The following is an 18,933-nucleotide window of genomic DNA, read 5'->3' as shown; positions in this document are numbered from 1 at the left end:
AAGGTTTACAAAGTGCTTTACATTCACGGTCTTGTGTGAAATTCACAACACCCCTGTATACAGACTGTTATGTTATGTTAATGTTTTCCTCCAGTCTGGTGATGACTTCCCTCACTTGTATAATTTTACTGTTTATTTCCTCCTGTAACTCATTTAACTTTTTCTTTAAGAATTTCGATACTGTGCCATTTGGTGCACATATATTTAGTGCTGATATTACTTCGTTGTCTGTGTTTGCTTTAAGCAAAATACAGTTTCCTTGCATATCTCTTTTAATTAGGTCTGTTTTCACTTTTTCTTTGTCTGATATTATGATTGCTATCCCTGCTTTTTTTTTTTTTGCTTCAGCTGAAGTATAATAGATTTCACTCTAGCCTCTTCTTTTTTACTTCACATATCTCTCTGTTTCAAGTGCATTTTGTAAAAAATGTATCGTTGGATTTTGGTTTTTAATTCATTCTGCTATATGCTTCCATTTTATGGGTGAGTTCACCCCATTCCCATTCCCAGTTATGATTACTGATGGTGCATCACCTTCCATCCAATTTTTTCTGCTTATCTGTCTTTTTTTTTTTTACCCTGTACCTCCTCAAAAGTCTGTTTTGCTTTTGACCACTGCCACACTAAATCAGCTATCCTTTTAATACCCTCCCCTTCTTATATCCCCTTTCCCTCCTATTTTCCTGTTGGTTAAGACAGATTTTTATACCTAATTGAGTGTGTGTGTGTGTGTGTGTGTGTGTGTGTGTTTCCCTCTTTGAATCAATTTCTGAGAGTGAGGTTCAAATAGTGCTTGTGTTCACTGTCCCATTTCCCTGTCTAATGTAAAAGCTTGTACACTTCTTTTATGTGAGATAAATTTCCCAATTCTTCCTCTCCTCCTCCTGGTGCATATTTTTTTCTTATCCCTTAATTTTTTTTGAGGTCATCCCAATATAACTGACTTACACTTGTGCTCTCTATGTAGATTACTTCTACTAGCTCTAATAATGGTAAAGCTTTTAAGTTATATGTATCATCTTTCCATACAAGAATGTAAACAGTTTAACCTTAATAAGTCCATTATGATTTCTTTTTCTTGTTTACCTTTTTATGCTTCTCTTGAGTCTTGTGTTTGAATGTCAGATTTTCTTTTCAGCTCTGGTCTTTTCATAACTAATGTTTTAAAGTACTCTATTTCATTAAATATCCATTCCCCACCCTGAAAGATTATACTATTTTGCTGGGTGGGTTATTATTGCTTGTAATCCTAGCCCCTTTGCCTTCCAAAATATCATACTTCAAGCCCTCTGCTTCTTTATTGCTGAAACTGCTAAATCTTGTGTGATCTGACTTTGGCTCCATGTTATCTGAATGGCTGCTTTCTGGATGCTTACAATATTTTCTCCTTGACCCATGAGTTGTGGAATTTGGCTATAATATTCCTAGGAGTTTTCATTTTGGGGTCTGTTTCATGAAGTGGTAAATTTATTCTTTCCATTTCTGTTTTAACCTCTGGTTATAAAATATTGGGGCAATTTTCCTTTGATAGCTTCTTGAAATATGATGTCTAAGCTCTTTTTTTTTTATCATGACTTTCAGGTAGTTTAATAATTCCTAAATGATTCCTCCTTAATCTATTTTCCAGATTGGTTCTTTTTCTGGTGTTGTTTCACTTTCTTCTACTTTTTCATTCTTTTGACTTGGTTTTCTTGTTTTTTGATGTCTCATGGAATCATTAATTTCCACTTGCCCAATTCTAATTTTTAAGGAATTTTTTCTTAAATGAATCTTTGTACTTCTTTTCCCATTTGGCTAATTCCGCTTTTAAAGGTATCATTTTCTTTAGTGATTTTTTGTGTCTCTTTTATGAAACTATTAATTCTCTTTTCATATTTTTTTTTGTATTACTCTCATTTCTTTCCTCAAAATTTTCCTCTATGACTATAGTTTCTTTTTTTAAAGCTCATCCAGTAATTCTTGTTGGGCAAATGTGTTGCAGTTTTCTTTCATGCTTTGCTTGTAGCTGTTTCACATTGTTGTCTTTAGGCCCTTTGGCTGCTCTTTTCAGAGCTAGTTCTGGGAGTCTACAAGTTTTCAATGCTTCCAAGGTGGTTTGATCTTGGAAGAGGTGTGGTAACTGCTCTCCTGGTATGCACTTCGGTCTTTTCCTAGAAAGCTCCTCTTCTCCCCTGTTGCAAGTGGTGTACCTTTATGTCCTTGAACTGTAACATGGAGCTATGAATGGGTAATGCAACAGGGTTCTGCACCCAGTGCCAGTTCATGGGCCCCTGTAATAGCTTTCTGACTAGTTGCTTGATACCTCTTACCATCTCTGAACTAAGATCCCCCACAGCTGCTGCAGCCATTGTTGTAGCTGCCTCCAAGGCCCATTGCTGGTGCTTCTACCATGTGTACTTTGGACTGGCCCCCACCCTGGTGTCACAGACCTCTTCTGCCCACCTCCTTAGTTGTCTTGGACTGAAAAAAAGTCTCATCCTGACTTTTTGTTGGCCCTGATGCTCCAGAACTTGATTTAATGTGCTATTTTAAATGAAAGGTCCCAAATTGTAAGTCCTCTCTGGCTGGAGATCTTCATGCCAAGGCTGGAGGACTCCTTGTCAGGAATGTTGGGGATTCTTGTTAATGAGTAAATGGATGAAAGAATGAATGAAGGACGAGCATTTATTAAGTGCTTACTATATGCTAGGTATCCAGTGCTTAATACGGTGTCTGGAACATAGGAGGTTCTTAATAAATGTTTATTGATTGATTTCTTGATTACTTTGCTAAATACTGGGTATAGAAACTGTAAAAACAAAGATTAAACCCTACCCTAGAGGAGCTTATAAGGGAGGACTTTTATATATATATATATATAGTGTGTGTGTGTATATATATGTATGTATATATATGTGTGTATATATGTATATATATATACACACACACATATACACATGCATACATACATATATACATACCCATATACATTATATACACACATACCTACATATACAATGCATATATAGTCAGCAATCCTCATACATATATGTATATGTATGTATATAGATGTGTGTATATAATATAAACTTTATATTATACATTATTAAATATATTATAGTAATATATAAATTACAATATATTGCATGCTATATGTACTATGCATATATTAAATATATTATATAACAATATGTTATGTCACTATTGTGAATAATATAAAATTGATATACACAGATCTATATGCATGTGTATGTGTGTGTGGTGTGTAAGTGTGGGGGTATGTGTATGTGCATATATATATATACACATATGTGTATAATAGATCTAGATATATGATACATCTATATTACATATACATCTATATTAATTTATAAGTGTAAATATAATGTACATTTGTGTGCATATAAATGTGTGCATATATTCATACCTATATACAATAAAATACACACATACACATACATACATACATCTATTTTTCTGCATGTCAGCAGTGGCAAAGGATGGTGTTCTGATATCTATTTCAATTCTGATCTGTGATTCTATGAATCTCTTGTTCTACTACATCAATATTTATCCAAAATACAAGTCTTTTAGCTAGAATGACAATTTCTTGAAATCATAGAAATACTTGGATGAATTTCAGTGATACATCTAAATTCCCTTTCGCGTATCTCCTGGTGGGCATTTGAAGGTGCAAAAGACAAATTTAATCTCTCAACTTCACTTATCTGTATACCTGTAAGTAGCGAATCACCCGACAGACCAAATCTGGTGCCATGAAATCCCCTGTGAATCGCCAAATAATATCGGTCATTATGTTGATGAGCCCTGTAAAAGAATCTGAAGCAAAAACACACAAGCAATGTGATCAGTATTTTCAAGAGATCCATTTGTGTACATCAGTGGCTATGACTTATTCTGGGGTATTTCACAGTGCTGGTCACAGAGTAGGCCAAAATGCTTGTTTACTTGATGTACCCTGGGACCGTGGAGTTCTGAGTGTACTTGTGCAAGAAAGCTCCCTTTCTCTTTACTTTCACCCTCACCATGTTCTTTTCTCTGCATTTTATCACCCTCCCATTTCCCCTTAACATCAATGGGTCCAATCTTTTCTTTGGTCCTACTTTGCCCTTAATTTAGTTTTTATTATTATTTTAAAACTTTTCTATTGATTATAATATGCTTTTACATTACCTTCATTTTTGAACATGTTCCCCCCCCCCCAGTGAGCCACCCTTTGTAACAAAAACTAACACAGAAAGAGAAAAAAATCAATTCAGACAAATAAACCAAATATGCCAACAGAATCCAGTAGTGTATGCAAGATCACACCTGCACAGTTCCCCTCTGAATACAAAGGGCAGACAGATGCATTCTTCTCATCTCGTGTTTGAGGTTGTTTGGTCATTGCAATTACAGAGGATTCAGTTTTGTTGTTGTTTTTCTTTCCATTTACTTTTTTTGGTAGTCATGTATATTATTTTCCTGGCTTTGATGACTTCATTCTGAATCAATTCATAGAAATTTCCTCATACATCTCTGAATTCTTCCTATTTGCTATTTCTTGCAATAGAGTAAAATCCTATTATTATGTTCATGGACCATAGTTGGCTTAGCCATCCCCCAACCTTCCTTTGTATCCAGTTCTTCATTACCAGAACAAGTACTGCTATGAATATCTTTGTTGCATTATGAAACCCTTTGATCTGTTTTTGACCTCTTTATGTGTATGTGCTTCATCGCAGGACCTCTGTGTCAAAGATCACATAACTCCAAATTGCATTCTAAAATGGTTGGACAAATTCATAGATCTCCTTAAAATGTATTAGTATGCTATTTTCTATGGTCTCTTAACTATTTCCATCTTTTATTATTTCTGTAAGTTTTCTGGATATAAAGTGAAACCTAAAATTGTTTTCATGTGTATTTCTCATGATTGTGATTTGGAGCATGTATTTGTTAAATAGTTTTCAATTTACCTCTTAAGAAATTTTTTCATATACTTTAACCATTTATACTTTGGAAAATGGCTCTCAGTCTTACGTATTTTAATTCATTCTCTGTAGCTTAAATATCAGACACTAATCAGAGGTATTGTATGCAAATATTTTTCCATTCAACAGCTCTACTTCTTAGCCTAGTTGCATTGATTTCATTAATTAAAAAACTTTTCCATTAAATTTTATGAAAAATATTTATTTTATTTTTCGTGTTTGCCTCTGACCCTGTTTTGATAAAGAACTATCCTCCTTGCCTTAGATGTGAAAAAGCATTCCTTTGGTTCTCTTCACATTTTTAAAGTCTGACTTGCAGTATTCATTTTCAGCTTATTTTGACATGTTGTGCAGTATGTTGGTCTAAATCTAATTTTTTCCATGTTGCTGCCCAGTTTTCCCAGCCATTTTCATAAAGAGTGAGCTCTTCACTAAGAAGTTTACATTCTCAGACTTAAAACAAAAACAGTTACTGAATAAAATTCTTTCTAATTATTTTTACCTAGTCTGTTTCATTTATCTATTTTTCTATTTTTAATCAATATCCAACTGTTTTGATGATACTTTCTTTGTAATGTTATTAGAAGTCAAGAAGCACCATTACCCTTTCATTATTTCTTTTGTGATAGAATAGAAGCAGATACAGATATTGATGGTTAGTGATTTCCTACTAAGGGGAACCATGACATCATATGCTGAGCTAATCTACAAAAAGAGAGATCTACTCTCTTACCTAGATGTTCCTCTGTCAGGTAACAGAGAAATTCCCAACATTGGTCAAACTTAGTCTAATAATAACTACCCACATACCTACCATTGGTGATTAACTTGGGGAGGGAAACAAGCTTATCAAAAAGAACTTAGAAAGCAGGACCATGGATTATAAAGTCCTGTCAATAAAGTGACAATGGGGACATAGGTGGCATTTACACCCTAAATTCCAAATTTCTCAAGTTCCTTCCAAGAGGCAAATTTTGGTTCACTCATGCCTGCCCATGTGTGCTCCTTTTGTCTATACCATCCCATCCATTCAACACAGGAGGTCCTGCTGCCATTTGAAGATAGAAAGTAACCTGTTGATTAAGAAGATGAATCTAAAAATGGAGTTTCTCAAAATGAGAATTTTTTTCTTTCTCAAAATGAAATTTGCTATTATTGTGTTTAGCTCTAGAAAGTATCCGGTTGGTTCCAATTTTTTAAAGCTCTTTTTCATGTTCTCAGAATTCACTGCCAACTTCAGATAACTTGGAGTTTGGACACTTTTTGACATTATTCTTGCAGGACTGTGCCATTATTTTGTATCATCTATAATTACCTACCCTTGCAGGTAATTTTTCTTTATGTTCTATATGTGTCTTTAAAAAATTCCAGATGCTAAATGAGCTCTTTGTGCATTCTAATCAGTCTCTTAGACATGTACCCCTTTTCTTCTTCACTGGAAATGAATGAGAGAAGGGATTAATGGATTATGGAAAGGCATTAGTCTTGGAAAATAAGAGCATCTCTCTTTCTGAGATGAGAGGGCACAAAGAAAGGTTGAGTAATGGGCCAGATATATTGAGGCATGGCAGAAGGAGTACTGTGTGGTCACTGAATGTTAAAACTCTAAGGGACATTAAAATAATCACTTTTTAAAGTCTGTTTTTACAGAAGAGGAAACTGGGCTCAAATAGATGAAAGAACCAAATGGAGTTCATACAGCATGTTAGTGGCAAACTGCAGCCTTGGTCTGATTCTCAGATCCTTGAATTCCCCACTACCCCATAATGAAAGACTAAGGTACAGTGGCAACAACAGCACAAATTGAATGAGGATCTAGAATTGAAATCCAGCTCTTTTTATTAAATCCATGTGTAACATCAAGAAAATACCTAAATTCTTCTATTTACTAATCTGCTAAATGAAGAGATCGGACTGGATGACTTCTAGGTTTCCTTCTAGTCCTTGATTCTATGTTCACATGTTCTGTGTAAAATAGGTAAGTGGTGTTTATAGCAGAAAAGAGAAATTAGGTTAGTATCAAATGACTCTCTCAAATCACAAGCTTTCAGTATTAGAGTTGGGTCCTCAGAGGCCATTTGGTCTAAGCATTGTCCAATCAATCAACAATTATTTATTAAGTAACTCCTATGTGCCAGATACTATGTTAAGTGTCAAGGATACAAAGCCACAAAATGAAACAAGCCATACTCCCTACAGAATTTATGAAGAAGAATTCACTTTGTAATCCCCAATAAGAGATCATCTGTGAATTATTAGTTCTATCTACTTGTGTATTCATTTTCCTGTGATATCTGACTTGGAATATATGCATGGTTAGCCTTCACCCATTTCATTTCATAGGGCTCTTGATTGGATGTATATGACTTCAGACAAATACATTTGACCAATTCTTATAAGGTACATTCTATCTCTGGCCAAGAAATCATCATTGTTAGATTTTAATCATGGCCTAACAATTGAAACCCCATTCTTGGATTCATCTTCTTAATCAGCAAGTTACTTCAAATGGCAGCAGGATCTCTTGTGTTGAATGGATGCGATGGTATAGACAAAAGGAGCACACATGGGCAGGCATGAGTGAGCCAAAATTTGCCTCATTGGAAGGAACTTGAGAAATTTGGAATTTAGGGTGTAAATGCCACCTATGTCCCCATTGTCACTTTATTGACAGGACTTCGTGATCCTTGGTCCTGCTTTCTAAGTTCTTTTTCATAAGCTTTTTTCTCTCCTTCCCCCTCCCCCTTCCAAGTTAATCATCAGTGGTAGGTATGTGGGTAGTTATTACTGGGTTGATTTTGACCAGTATTGGGAATTTTTCTGTCACCTGCCAGAGGTTCATCTAGGTTAGAGAGTAGACCTCTCTATTTATAGGTTAGGTCAGCATATGATTGTCATGGTTTCCCTTAGTAGGAAATCACTAACTGTCAATACCTGTATCTTCTTCTATTCCTGGGGGATCAGTGACTATTTCTGGTGACATCTGTGGGTTACAATTTTCAGGACTGGGAGCACAAGTTACTTTCTCCTCAGAAGGTATAAGTTTACCCTCTACCTCTCACACCTATAGCTAATAGCTCATAAGGTTCATGGTCCTCCCTATTTTTCTCTGAGTCACATTCTTGACCCTCTAGTGTCCTTACACAACTTAGAATTTTCCTCTGGTTCCTCCGGTTCTCTTCTTTCTTTTTCTTTATGAGCCATTATGCCATTCTTTGAAGAAGCACTTCATTCTCCCTTATGAACTGGAGTAGCTTCTCTCTAGCCCTCCCATCTTTGCCTCTTCTAGGAAGGAGGTTGATCTGGAATTTTGGCTTGCCCAGCTGTTGCTTCCAATGGCAAAGACACAGATACAGCATGATCTTTGCAGTTCACCAAGGAATTCCTCTTACTCTTCATATTCATTGAAAGTGAAATCTGGTATTATCTGGAATTCTGAGTCCAGGTCTTTCTCATTTTTGTGGCCGTGTGACCATACCTATTACTAATTTCTGAATTTTTTTTGAAAACTGATTTTGTAAGCTCTGATCAAGAGCTTGGTTATTATTTGGCTACAATATCATGGTCACTGCTACTTCACCAACACCTTCTTTTTGGTTGGTCACAATTAAGTGGGAGAATAATTTTGTTCATTGGTACTTCTACCTTATGATAGAGGAAATTGTTGACAAGGAAAAGCTAAGAACTCAATTCATTTAAACATTTATTAGGTGCTGAGGGGAATGCAAAGATAAATAGTACATAATCTTTGATCTCAAAGAGTTTCTATTCTAATAATGTTTATCAGGTGCTTTGATCCTTTTTTTTAAAAGAATGAAGCTTCAACATGTCTCATTTCCACTACTATAGCGTCTCTGTGCAGTTTTATGATCTAATTTGGGAATGTATCATCCATACCTTCTGTTTGGAATGGTGTTCTATAGTGTATTCTCCCAGCGAAATAACTTCTGTGTTTTCTTACTATCACCAAAGCACACTTCACTATGATTTTATACACAGGTTTACTACATCTTCCTGGCATGATATTACTCTCCACTCCTTCTGTTAGATTTCTTAGCCTTGAATAACTATATCAAATATATCTAACACTAAGAAAGTTTTAGGTGATCTTGTAGACAAAATGTATTAAGTAATATTTTTCTGATATTTAGGACTGCAAGAACTGTAGCTTCTACTGGTTCCTCTGATAAAACATGGCTAAGAATAGGTTGATTCATAAAGGCATTTTCAACTTGGACTAAATCAATTTCCCATAAAGATGACATTTTACCTTTGTTCAATATCTTCTTTGCCCAAGAGATATTGGCATCTCAGTGGCTTTGGACTTCATATTAACATTCAAAGTCCCTCTTGGTCCTTTTCTCCTCAGTCTCAGTGAAGACAGCCATGTAGCCTGGTGCACATCAGAAGGCATGACCTTCTGTGCCAGTGAAACGAACCCTGCATTGCTGTCAGCATAATCTGAGGTGGAAAGAAAAGAACTAGTTTGCCAGTTTGATTTAATTGGACTGCTAAGAATCCCTGCTAAAGTGAGCAGCCAGGTTCCGTCACAAAAGGAATGTTTTCTGCCTTCCTTCCCTGCCAAAGGGAGCCTTTTTGTTTTTTCAAAGAGAATTATATTCCTCTTCTGGGCTGTTAGCTTTCAACAAGAGGAAATCAAAGGTTGCCACAACCAAATACTACTGTAGCCATGGGAACCGAAGGGGAGGCAGGAGGTCCTTGTATTTTATCATCAAAGCTTATTAATCACTCTGGATTTCAGGTAGCTAGTAAGGATTATTACATTATTGATTGATCTGTCATCCTACCTACAAGATTTTCCCCTTATATGGTCCAAGACAGTGGAAGAAATGAATCATTCTAACCTCTTAGATTCAGATTGTTAGATCTGGGTGGGATCTAAGCAGTCATGCAGTCTAATCATTTAATCTTGCATATGAGGAAACTGAGGCACATAAAAATGAGTTGAGTTGCTATGTGACCCTGGGCAAGTCACTTGCCCCCAAGTGCCTCACAAAAACAAATAGTGAGTTGAGTCATCCACAATTGTGCGGTAAGGTTATAGGAGAGAATCCTATTTTCCTTAATCTTCCAGTGGTGTCAAACTCCAATAGAAAGGATCTCTGGCATATTAATTTAGAAAACCACAAATTAACATTATATGTGTTGCACTGTATTTTTGTCTATTTTGTTAAACATTTCCCAATTGCATTTTAATCTAGTTTGAGCTGCATTCCAGAATTGTGCAAGCCAGCTGTGAGTTTGATGCCTTTGCTCTGTACCACATTGAATGCCATAAATCTAATCTGCAGATGGTATTGAGTGTATTAGGACCAGACCCAAATAAATTTGTGAAGGTCTGTTTTCAAGGAGCCTCGCTTCCATTTCTCACATAATCCTCCAAAATTTCATTTAGAAGGAATCTTGAAGGCTATTTAATACAACTGTACCAGTGCAGCAATTGTCCCTAACAATCTCACTGGAGCCCTACTTTCCAATCATCTCCACCTCACCAGAAACTTGAACTTCACCCCTGGCTTCCTCAGCTTAGATAGTGAGGTTTTTCTGTAATCTGAGCAGGTCTGGGCTGCCCCCAAACAACCTGCAGTCTTATCCACATGGCACCAACCAGGGAACCCTCCTCTACTTTCAGCTCACCTTTATGTGCTGTCTTCCCCCTTGGAAGCTCCTTGATGACAAAAACTGTCTTAGTCTCTAATATTTTTATTCCTAGTGCTAATATATAATAAAATATTATATAATCATGTAATATAATAACAACAATAATAATAACCTAGGGCACAATGACTGGCACATAGCAATCACTTAATGAATATTCTTATCTATCTGTCGTGAAAAATGATTATTTCTCTCTTGTATTTAATAACTAATTATTGAATCAGAACCAAGGTTTTCCCCCTTTTATACTTCCTTATCCAGAAACCCTGGCCAAGATCTAATCACACAGCAGAAGAAATTCTGAGTTCGGGCTAATAGGTGCATTCTTGCTCACTGTGTTTGCTCAGATAGATCTGGGAAAATGTGGATCCTCCCTTTTGTCAGACAGCTGATATGGACACTGATAAGCCTCTTTGGTCAAGATTTGGGTGACCCAAGGTACCCCAAGACCCTCATTGTAATATAGCCCATCCTTTCATTGTAATATTCATTTTCTCATTAATTGTTAATCAGTGTTGGTTGTCACCCTGAGGAACACCCGATCTTCCAAGGGCATATAAACTGTGAGTCCACTGCCATAGAGGTTTTTGGTCTAACAGAGATGACTAAACATAAGGATGACCATGGTTTTATTAATAAACTTTGTGGCCTTATTAATAAAATGATTAAGTTACTCAGAAATTATGTCTCTTGAGCCTTTTTAAAACACTATCATCTATCTATCTATCCATCCATCCATCTATCTATCTACCTACCTATCTTTCTGTCTGTCTGTCTGTCTATCCATCCATCCATCCATCCATCCATCATCTATCTATCTATCTATCTATCTATCTATCTATCTATCTATCCATCCATCCATCCATCCATCCATCATCTATCTATCTATCTATCTATCTATCTATCTATCTATCTATCTATCTATCCATCCATCCATCCATCCATCTATCTATCCATCTATCTATCTATCTATCTATCTATCTATCTATCTATCTATCTATCTATCATCTCCTGAGAAAGCCCATTATTCTTAGATAGTTCTAATTGTTAGGGAATTTTCCCTTACCCTTGCAGCAGAACAAAACCAACCCACCAACCAAAAAGCCAAGCCTAATCCTTCTTCCACACGTCAGTCCTCCAAATATTTGAATGCGCCTGTGCATACCTACAGCTGTCCCTCTTCCCTTCTCCCCATTGTTCTTATATGGTCTTCAGGTGTCTAACATCTGTTATCTTTTCTCCTCTTTTCTCTTAGGATTTCATACCTGAATTATACCTAATTGAGCCTAAGTTATGCGTCATCCCTGCCTTGGGGAATTTATCTTTTAAGTGTAATCTGTAAGGATCTTATCTGGCACATAAATGAGTACATGTAGCCAATAAATGTTTGTTGATTACCTGAAGATAGCTAATTGTGTAAAGAAAGACTATCCCACTAGGGAATGGCTGAACAAGTTGTGGTATATGTGGTATATGAATGAAATGATGAGCAGGCAGACTTCAGAAAAACCTGGAAAGACTTGTATGGACTGATGCTGAGTGAAGTGAGCAGAACCAGGAGAACGTTGGACACAGTAACAGCCATGTTGTACGATGACTGCCTTTGATAGACTTAGCCCTTCTCAGCAATGCAAGGATCTAAGACATCTCCAAAAGTCTCATTATGGAAAATGCTATCCACAGCCAGAGAAAGAACTATGGAGTTTGAATGCAGATGGAATCATATTATGTACTCCTTTTTTCCTTCTGTTTTGTTTTGTTTCCTCTTTCTTGTGGTTCCTCCTATTGGTTCTAAATTCTTCCTTACAATATGACTAACGTGAAAAGATGTTTAATAGGAATGTATATGTAGAGCCTATATCGGACTGCATGCCATCTTGGGGAGGGAGGTGGGTAGGGAGAGGGAGAAAAATTTAAAACACAAAAGCTTATTGGAAGTGATTGCTGATAAATCAAAAGAAAATAATAAAAAAGAAAAAAAAGAAAAGAATGGAGAAAAAAAGACTGTTCCTTGTAAATGTAATTTTATGTGAGGGGACAGTTTGGAAGGACAGAAAGAACACTTTTTTGTGCCTCTAAAGTCATACAAAGTAGGCAGCTGCCTTTTCTAAGATTGACAGTGGAGTGCACTAGTGGTATCTAATATTTCTTGCATTCTGGATTAGTCACTTAAGAAATCTCATGGAAATAGGATTTTTGAGATGATTCAATTATTTAACTTAGGTCGGTTAGAGTATGGAGATACTGAGGCCAATGTAATGGCTTGGATTCTGTAATGGCTAGTTATCACTGGTCTGTATAGCCTCAGACTGTATACATCCTTATACTGGTCAGCTATGTCATAAATGTATGCCGTGAGCCCCAACCGCCATGCAAATCATCGGATCAGAAGGCTGGAGGAGGTCCTCAGAGGCCCCTTTTCATTCTGTAGGCAAAGAAATTGAAGCCCGGAGACCTTAATTGACTTGTAGATAGTCACATAGCTAATAAGTGGCAGAGCCATGATAAAGGACAGCCATGACTGTCCTATTGATTTAATTCAGTTCAATTCAGTTTAGTTTGACTTGATTCAATGAAGTCTGATTCAGTGAATATTCATTAAGCTTTCCAGTGTGCAAGAACCTAGGCTAGGTGTTAAGGATGTGAACATGAAAAATAATATTGCTCCTTTCCTCAGAAGCTTCTAATCTTAGTGATAGAAAAGTACATAGATGAGATCAGGCAGGACAGAGGCAAGGCTGTCTCAGCTATGCCCTTAGATCAAATGCAGGCCATCGGGGGTGGTGTAATTCTAATAAGAGTCAACCAGACATGATCAATTGGTTGTATTATCACTTTAAGGCTATGGATCAATTTTGCTAGTCCTCAGCTGCTGCGGCTTTGCTTCTATTAATTTTGTTCATCTTCTGGTTAGCATAATGAGGCAACTAGGTGCTACAGTGGTTAGAGTGCTGGACTTGGAATTGAGAAGATGATTTCAAATCCTCGCTCACACACTTATAAGCTATGTGACCTGGGGCAAGTCACTTGGTTTTTCTTCCCTGTTTCCTCATCTGTAAAACAGATAATAATTGCATCTACTTGATGAGGCTGTATAAGGATTAAATGAAGTAAGATATATAAAGTGCTCAGTAAACACTAGAGTGTCTTATAAAGGCTAACTGCTATTAACATTTATATAGTACTTAAGAGTTCACAGTATGCTTCACATATATCACCTCATTTGATCCTTATAACAGCCCTGTGAGGTAGGGACTGTTATTATCTTCATTTTACAAATGAGGAAACTGAGCTTGACTGAGATCATGTTCAATTGCTCAGTTACGCAGCTTTTAAGTATCTAAGGCAGGATTCAAACTGGATCTCTATGGTTCCAAGTCCAGTATTCCCCCTGCCCCTAGCTGCCAGCTTGATGTATGTGAGGCAATTGGGGTTAAGTGACTTGCCCAGGATCACACAGCTAGTAAATGTCAAGTGTCAGAGGCTGGATTTGAACTCAAGTCCTCCTGACTCTAGGGCTGGTGCTCCATCCACTGCATCACCTACCTGTCTCTTGATCATTGCTTTTTGTATCTCGCCTAGATTGAAAAAAAAAATGAACTCTGCAAGTATGAATCAGGAGGCATGACTAGATGGCAATATGTCTGAAACAGACTGGGGGTTTAGGGGACCACAAATTCTATGTGAGTCAAGAGTGTGATATGCTAGATAAAAAAAATAACCTTTTGCAATCTTCAGCTTCATTAAGACAAACATAGCTTCCAGGAATAAGGAAGTCCTTATTCTAGATGTAAGGTACTAGCCCTTCTGTACTCTCTAATGGTCATGTATGCTTAATTTGTTGTGTTTAATTTTGGGAACTGCATGTTAGAAGGGACATTGATAAATTGGCGAATGTGCAGAGGAGCACCACTGAATTAGCGAAGTCCATGTGACATGAGGATCAGTTGAAATAACTGGGGAGGTTTACCCTGGAGATGAGAAGCCTCAAGAAGAATGTGATAGCTGTCTTCAAGTTTTTGAATGACTGTGGTATTGAAGGATTAGGATTGTTCTGTTAGTTTCCAGAGGGATGAACCAGAAGCAAAGGGTAGAAGAAGAAAAGAAACACATTTTGGCTTGGTGTTAGAAAAAACCAAACAGCAACATTTCCTGCCCATGAGATATGTCCCAAAGTAGTGCTGGCTTCCTTGCTTGGAAGCTGACAGATTGTCCCACCTTGAAGGATTTCAGGGAGGGATGGGATGACTGCTTACTGGTATGTTGTAATGGGTAAGCTTTTTAGATATAGGTTACACAAGATGGCCTCTGAGGTCTAACTCTGAGATTCTGTCGGCATGCCCAGTAGTTTTCATTAACTACTCTTCTCTGGAGCAAAATGCTGTGTTTATCTAGTGGGAGTCAATGAGTCAGGCACTCTATTGACTACTTTGAAAAAAAGCCCTAGGAGGAAAGAATACTGACCTTTGACAGATTGGAGGTGGGATAGCCTCATTAACTATTTCTGGTGGGGGATGAAGATCTGGAATTCCTTTAGGATATCTCCCTTTTTCAGATGCTATTACAAATTCTTTCCTTGTTGGAAGAGCGTGGTAAACCTTGCTAGCATCTAGTGCCTATGCACCTTAGCGCAGATAACTGAGGGGGAACGTAGGTGCCTCTTCTCTCAAAGAGCTTTTTAACAGATAATTGGTGGAGAAAATGGGTGGCCTGGCCAACCCAGTTCAATTTAGAGCTACGATTTCCCCCTCTATAAGTCAAGGTTGAATTTAATGGAATGGACATTTCCAGTTTCCCTGCTGGATTTTGGCAATGACATATGTGTCTTTAGAAGATATTGCTTTATAATGAAATTAGGAAAGAATACATTTGCTTTCCTTTCCGAAGGCTTTCGCTTTGTCTCGTAACACTTCTTTCAGATAAATGACAATAATAAGAACTGACAATCAGGTAACATAGGGGCAGTTTGTATTCAGAATTCTGGACAAGGTGGTTTGTTCATATTGATTGGAGTTTTGGAAAGGGTTTAATGTTTGGAAAGGGTGTAACTAGCCTTAATCCTAAGGGTCTTTGTAACAGGAAAACACTGAAGAAGAAAGAAGGAAAGTGGTTATGTGGACACTGATTATCCACAATGACTGTCATATCCACTCTTTTCTTTCCAGGCCTGGGGTTGCTTTGCTGTAAGATTAAACTCCACAAATGTAACTGCTATGTGTGAAGTACTATGTTAGATTATGTGGCTACAAAGACAAAAAAATCTAGTCTCTGCATTCAGGGAGCTTACATTCTAATGGGAGATGAAATATGTGTGCAATTATAGTACAAGAAAACTGAAGGGAGGGGAGAGCACTAACACCTAGGGAAATCAGGTAAGGTTTCACATAGAAGATGGAATCCAATATAATTTTTGAAGGAAGAAAAGAGATATGAGGTAAAGATGAGGAGGCAGGGCATTCCAGATACGAGATACAGCTTGTGAAAATGCATGGAGGTTGCTGAGAGTGTATCACTCTTAGGAAACTGTTTAGTGGTCCAGTTTGGTGAAAATACAAAACGCATGAAGAAAAGTAGTATGAAAAAAAGTCTAGAGAGTTAGATGAGGAGTTTGCATTTTATCTTATCAGTGATGGGGAGCTAATGAAGCTTGTTGAGTAGGGGTAGATGGGTAGTGTACCAGGGTAACATCTATGAATGTGACTTAAGAAGTTTGTTTTGCAGTTGAGTAGAAAATAGATTGGAAAGAGGACAAAGAGAAACTTGGAGATCAATTAGGAGGCTATTTCAATAGTTTAGATGAGAAATTATAAGGATCAGGACTGAGAGGGAGGGTGGCTATGTAAGTGGGTGGAAAGGAATAAGAGAAATTAATATTATACAATTATACTAATAACTAGTTATTAATTTGTGATACATCTTTTTCCTCCTATTTTTGTTAAGATTCCATTCCTGAAAAGGTCAGCCACTCTCTGAAGTGACTGAGTTGGACAACTGACTAGGTTGGAACTGGGAAGCTAGATTTCGGTTTAGAGTATAAACAGAATCCAGTCTGGGTGAGTCCTTTGCTTGGGGTAAGGAAATACTGTCCTTGATCCCTTCCATTAGATTTTTAGGGCAACCCTAAACTCATGAAGAAGAAAACTAGCCAGAGAGATCCAGATGGAATGGCTGCCCCTGCCCAGATACCTTGAGACATCTGAGTCTCGTGATCAAGCCAGGTTCTCAGAAGGAGGAGACTTTTAGTCTACCTCCTCATTAAACATCCACCAATCAGGGTTGAATTTCACCTGTCAGGCATGTTCCCTGTCAGAAGGTGTACACCTGATTTAAGGTTTTTCAGAGTCTCCCTTGGCACGTTTGGTTACTGAGAGAAACCACTGACCATCAATTTATTGATTATTGGCTAGCCTAGTTAATAAACTGATTAATAATACCTGGAAACCTTTACTTTAAGGGTTTTAGAGAGGGAGATGTCCATTTTCAGACAGGTAGATATCCCTGACCACAACTTTCATTTTTCTTCCATTTTCCCCTTTCTTTGACCTCATCCTTTCTATTTGAGTATCAGATGACAACTTCCACATGGACATGAACAAAGTAATTTCCTTCCAACAACTCTATAAATTCAATAATGAAAGTATTATGCTGTTAATACTGTGAATTATTTCCTAACAACAGTAGCCACAAATCAAGTAAATTTCATAATGATACAAAAATAAGATTATCTTCATTTTTAAAAGGAGTAAAATGAAGCCCAGAGAAATGAAGCTCCTTGCCCCAAACAATAATAGGTTACAAAGTGGACAATCCAGAAATGAAGGCAAGATTTACCTGGTCAAAGGCCAGGGCTCTTCCTCACACATTATCCTGCCTTCCTTTAGAACAACTTTTTTAACCAGGGACCCATGAACTTAGTTTTAAAAATATTTTGATAAATATGTTTCATTCTACTTGGTTTCATTTTTAGCCTCCTTTATTTTGTGTGTTTTAACACGCCACTCTGAAAAGGGGTGCATAGGCTTCCTTAGACTGCCCAAAGGGTTCATGACACAAAAAAGTTCAGAACCTCTGAACTACAGGCTTTAGCCCCATTGCAGTGAATTCTTCCTCTTTTTTTTTTTGCCTTAGTTTCCTCTAGGATCTTTCTATTTATAGGTGTATTCTACCTGTGGAAGTGGCCCTGCTGACTTCGGGCAGTTAGGGTCCTGTCACTTCATAAATACTAAGGAAAATCCTACAAGGCTGAAAACAAAGGGATACATTTTACAGAGGCAGTAGAACGGCTCTATTGGTATATAACAGATCTCTCCTCACAAAGCACTGTCAAGCAAAGTTTAGATGACCATTTCTCTGTTATGATTTAGGGCAGATTCTTGTTAGGGAAGCTGTTTGGTTTACATAAGAGAGCAGTTTAGATCAAGTTTTCTGATGTACCAATAAATCCACTAACAAACACAGGATGTAAGGAACCAGTTGCCTTGTTATCTAATACAGAATGAGGTTTTGTACATAAAATCAAATCATCACTCACCTAGAGGTTAAAAAGAATATGGGAACAAAGGATGGTAATGGTGAATGAATACTGAAGAGTGGATAGTCCTGTAAAGGAGCTACATTTAAATTTTTGAAAAGTCATTGTATAGAAGAGGCATTAGACTTGTTCAGTTTGGCCCTAGAAGGGTAGAACTAGAGGCTATATCTTTTGTCTTCTCAAATACCATATTCCAAGTTCTTCAGTTCTTTAAATTGGTGGCTGCTAAATCTTTTGTGATCCAGGTTGTGGCTCCTCAGTACTTAGATTCTTTCTTTTTGTCTGCTCATAGTATTTTTTTTCCTTGACCTGGGAGCTGTCGATTTTAGTCATATAATATTCCCGGTGATTTTCATGTCGGGGTTTCTTTGAGGAGGTGACCACTGGATTCTTTCAATTTCAGCTTTGACCTAAGGTTCTAAGAGATTTGGAAAGTTTTCTTTCAAGATTTCTTGAAATATGAGGTCTAGCTAACGTGAAAATATGTTTAATAGTACTGTGTATGTAGAGCCTATATATCAGATTGCATGTTATTTTGGGGAGGGGAGTAGAGAGGGAGGGGGAGAAAATTTAAAACTCAAAATCTTATGGAAGTGATTGTTGAAAATTAAAAATAAATTAAAAAAAGAAATATGAGGTCTAGGCACTTTTTTTTTTGGATTCATTGGCTTTCAGCTAGTCCAGTGATTCTTAAAGTATTTCTCTTCTATCTGTTTTCTATGTCAGTTGTTCTTTCTATGAGATATTTCA

The 18,933-nt window shown here is 37.1% G+C and overlaps 1 protein-coding gene across 3 annotated transcripts in view; it reads right to left on the bottom strand.

The window, feature by feature from the left end:
* The window catches only part of NPSR1 (neuropeptide S receptor 1), a 168,572-nt gene that overhangs the window by 33,883 nt on the left and 115,756 nt on the right, over positions 1 to 18,933 (bottom strand). For 2 of the 3 annotated variants that reach the window (XM_020969094.2, XM_020969093.2), the window contains exon 3: positions 3,716 to 3,819. The exons of the other annotated variant lie outside the window; for it this stretch is intronic. In XM_020969094.2, the coding sequence (XP_020824753.1) occupies positions 3,716 to 3,819 (104 nt within the window). The remainder of the gene's footprint in view (positions 1 to 3,715; positions 3,820 to 18,933) is intronic. 3 annotated transcript variants of the gene reach the window in all.

This window comes from Phascolarctos cinereus, unplaced genomic scaffold (assembly GCF_003287225.1).
Source record: "Phascolarctos cinereus isolate Bilbo 61053 unplaced genomic scaffold, phaCin_HiC Scaffold_4;HRSCAF=312, whole genome shotgun sequence".
NCBI classification, from domain to species: Eukaryota; Metazoa; Chordata; class Mammalia; order Diprotodontia; family Phascolarctidae; genus Phascolarctos; species Phascolarctos cinereus.
This window is presented reverse-complemented; position numbering and strand designations above follow the sequence as displayed.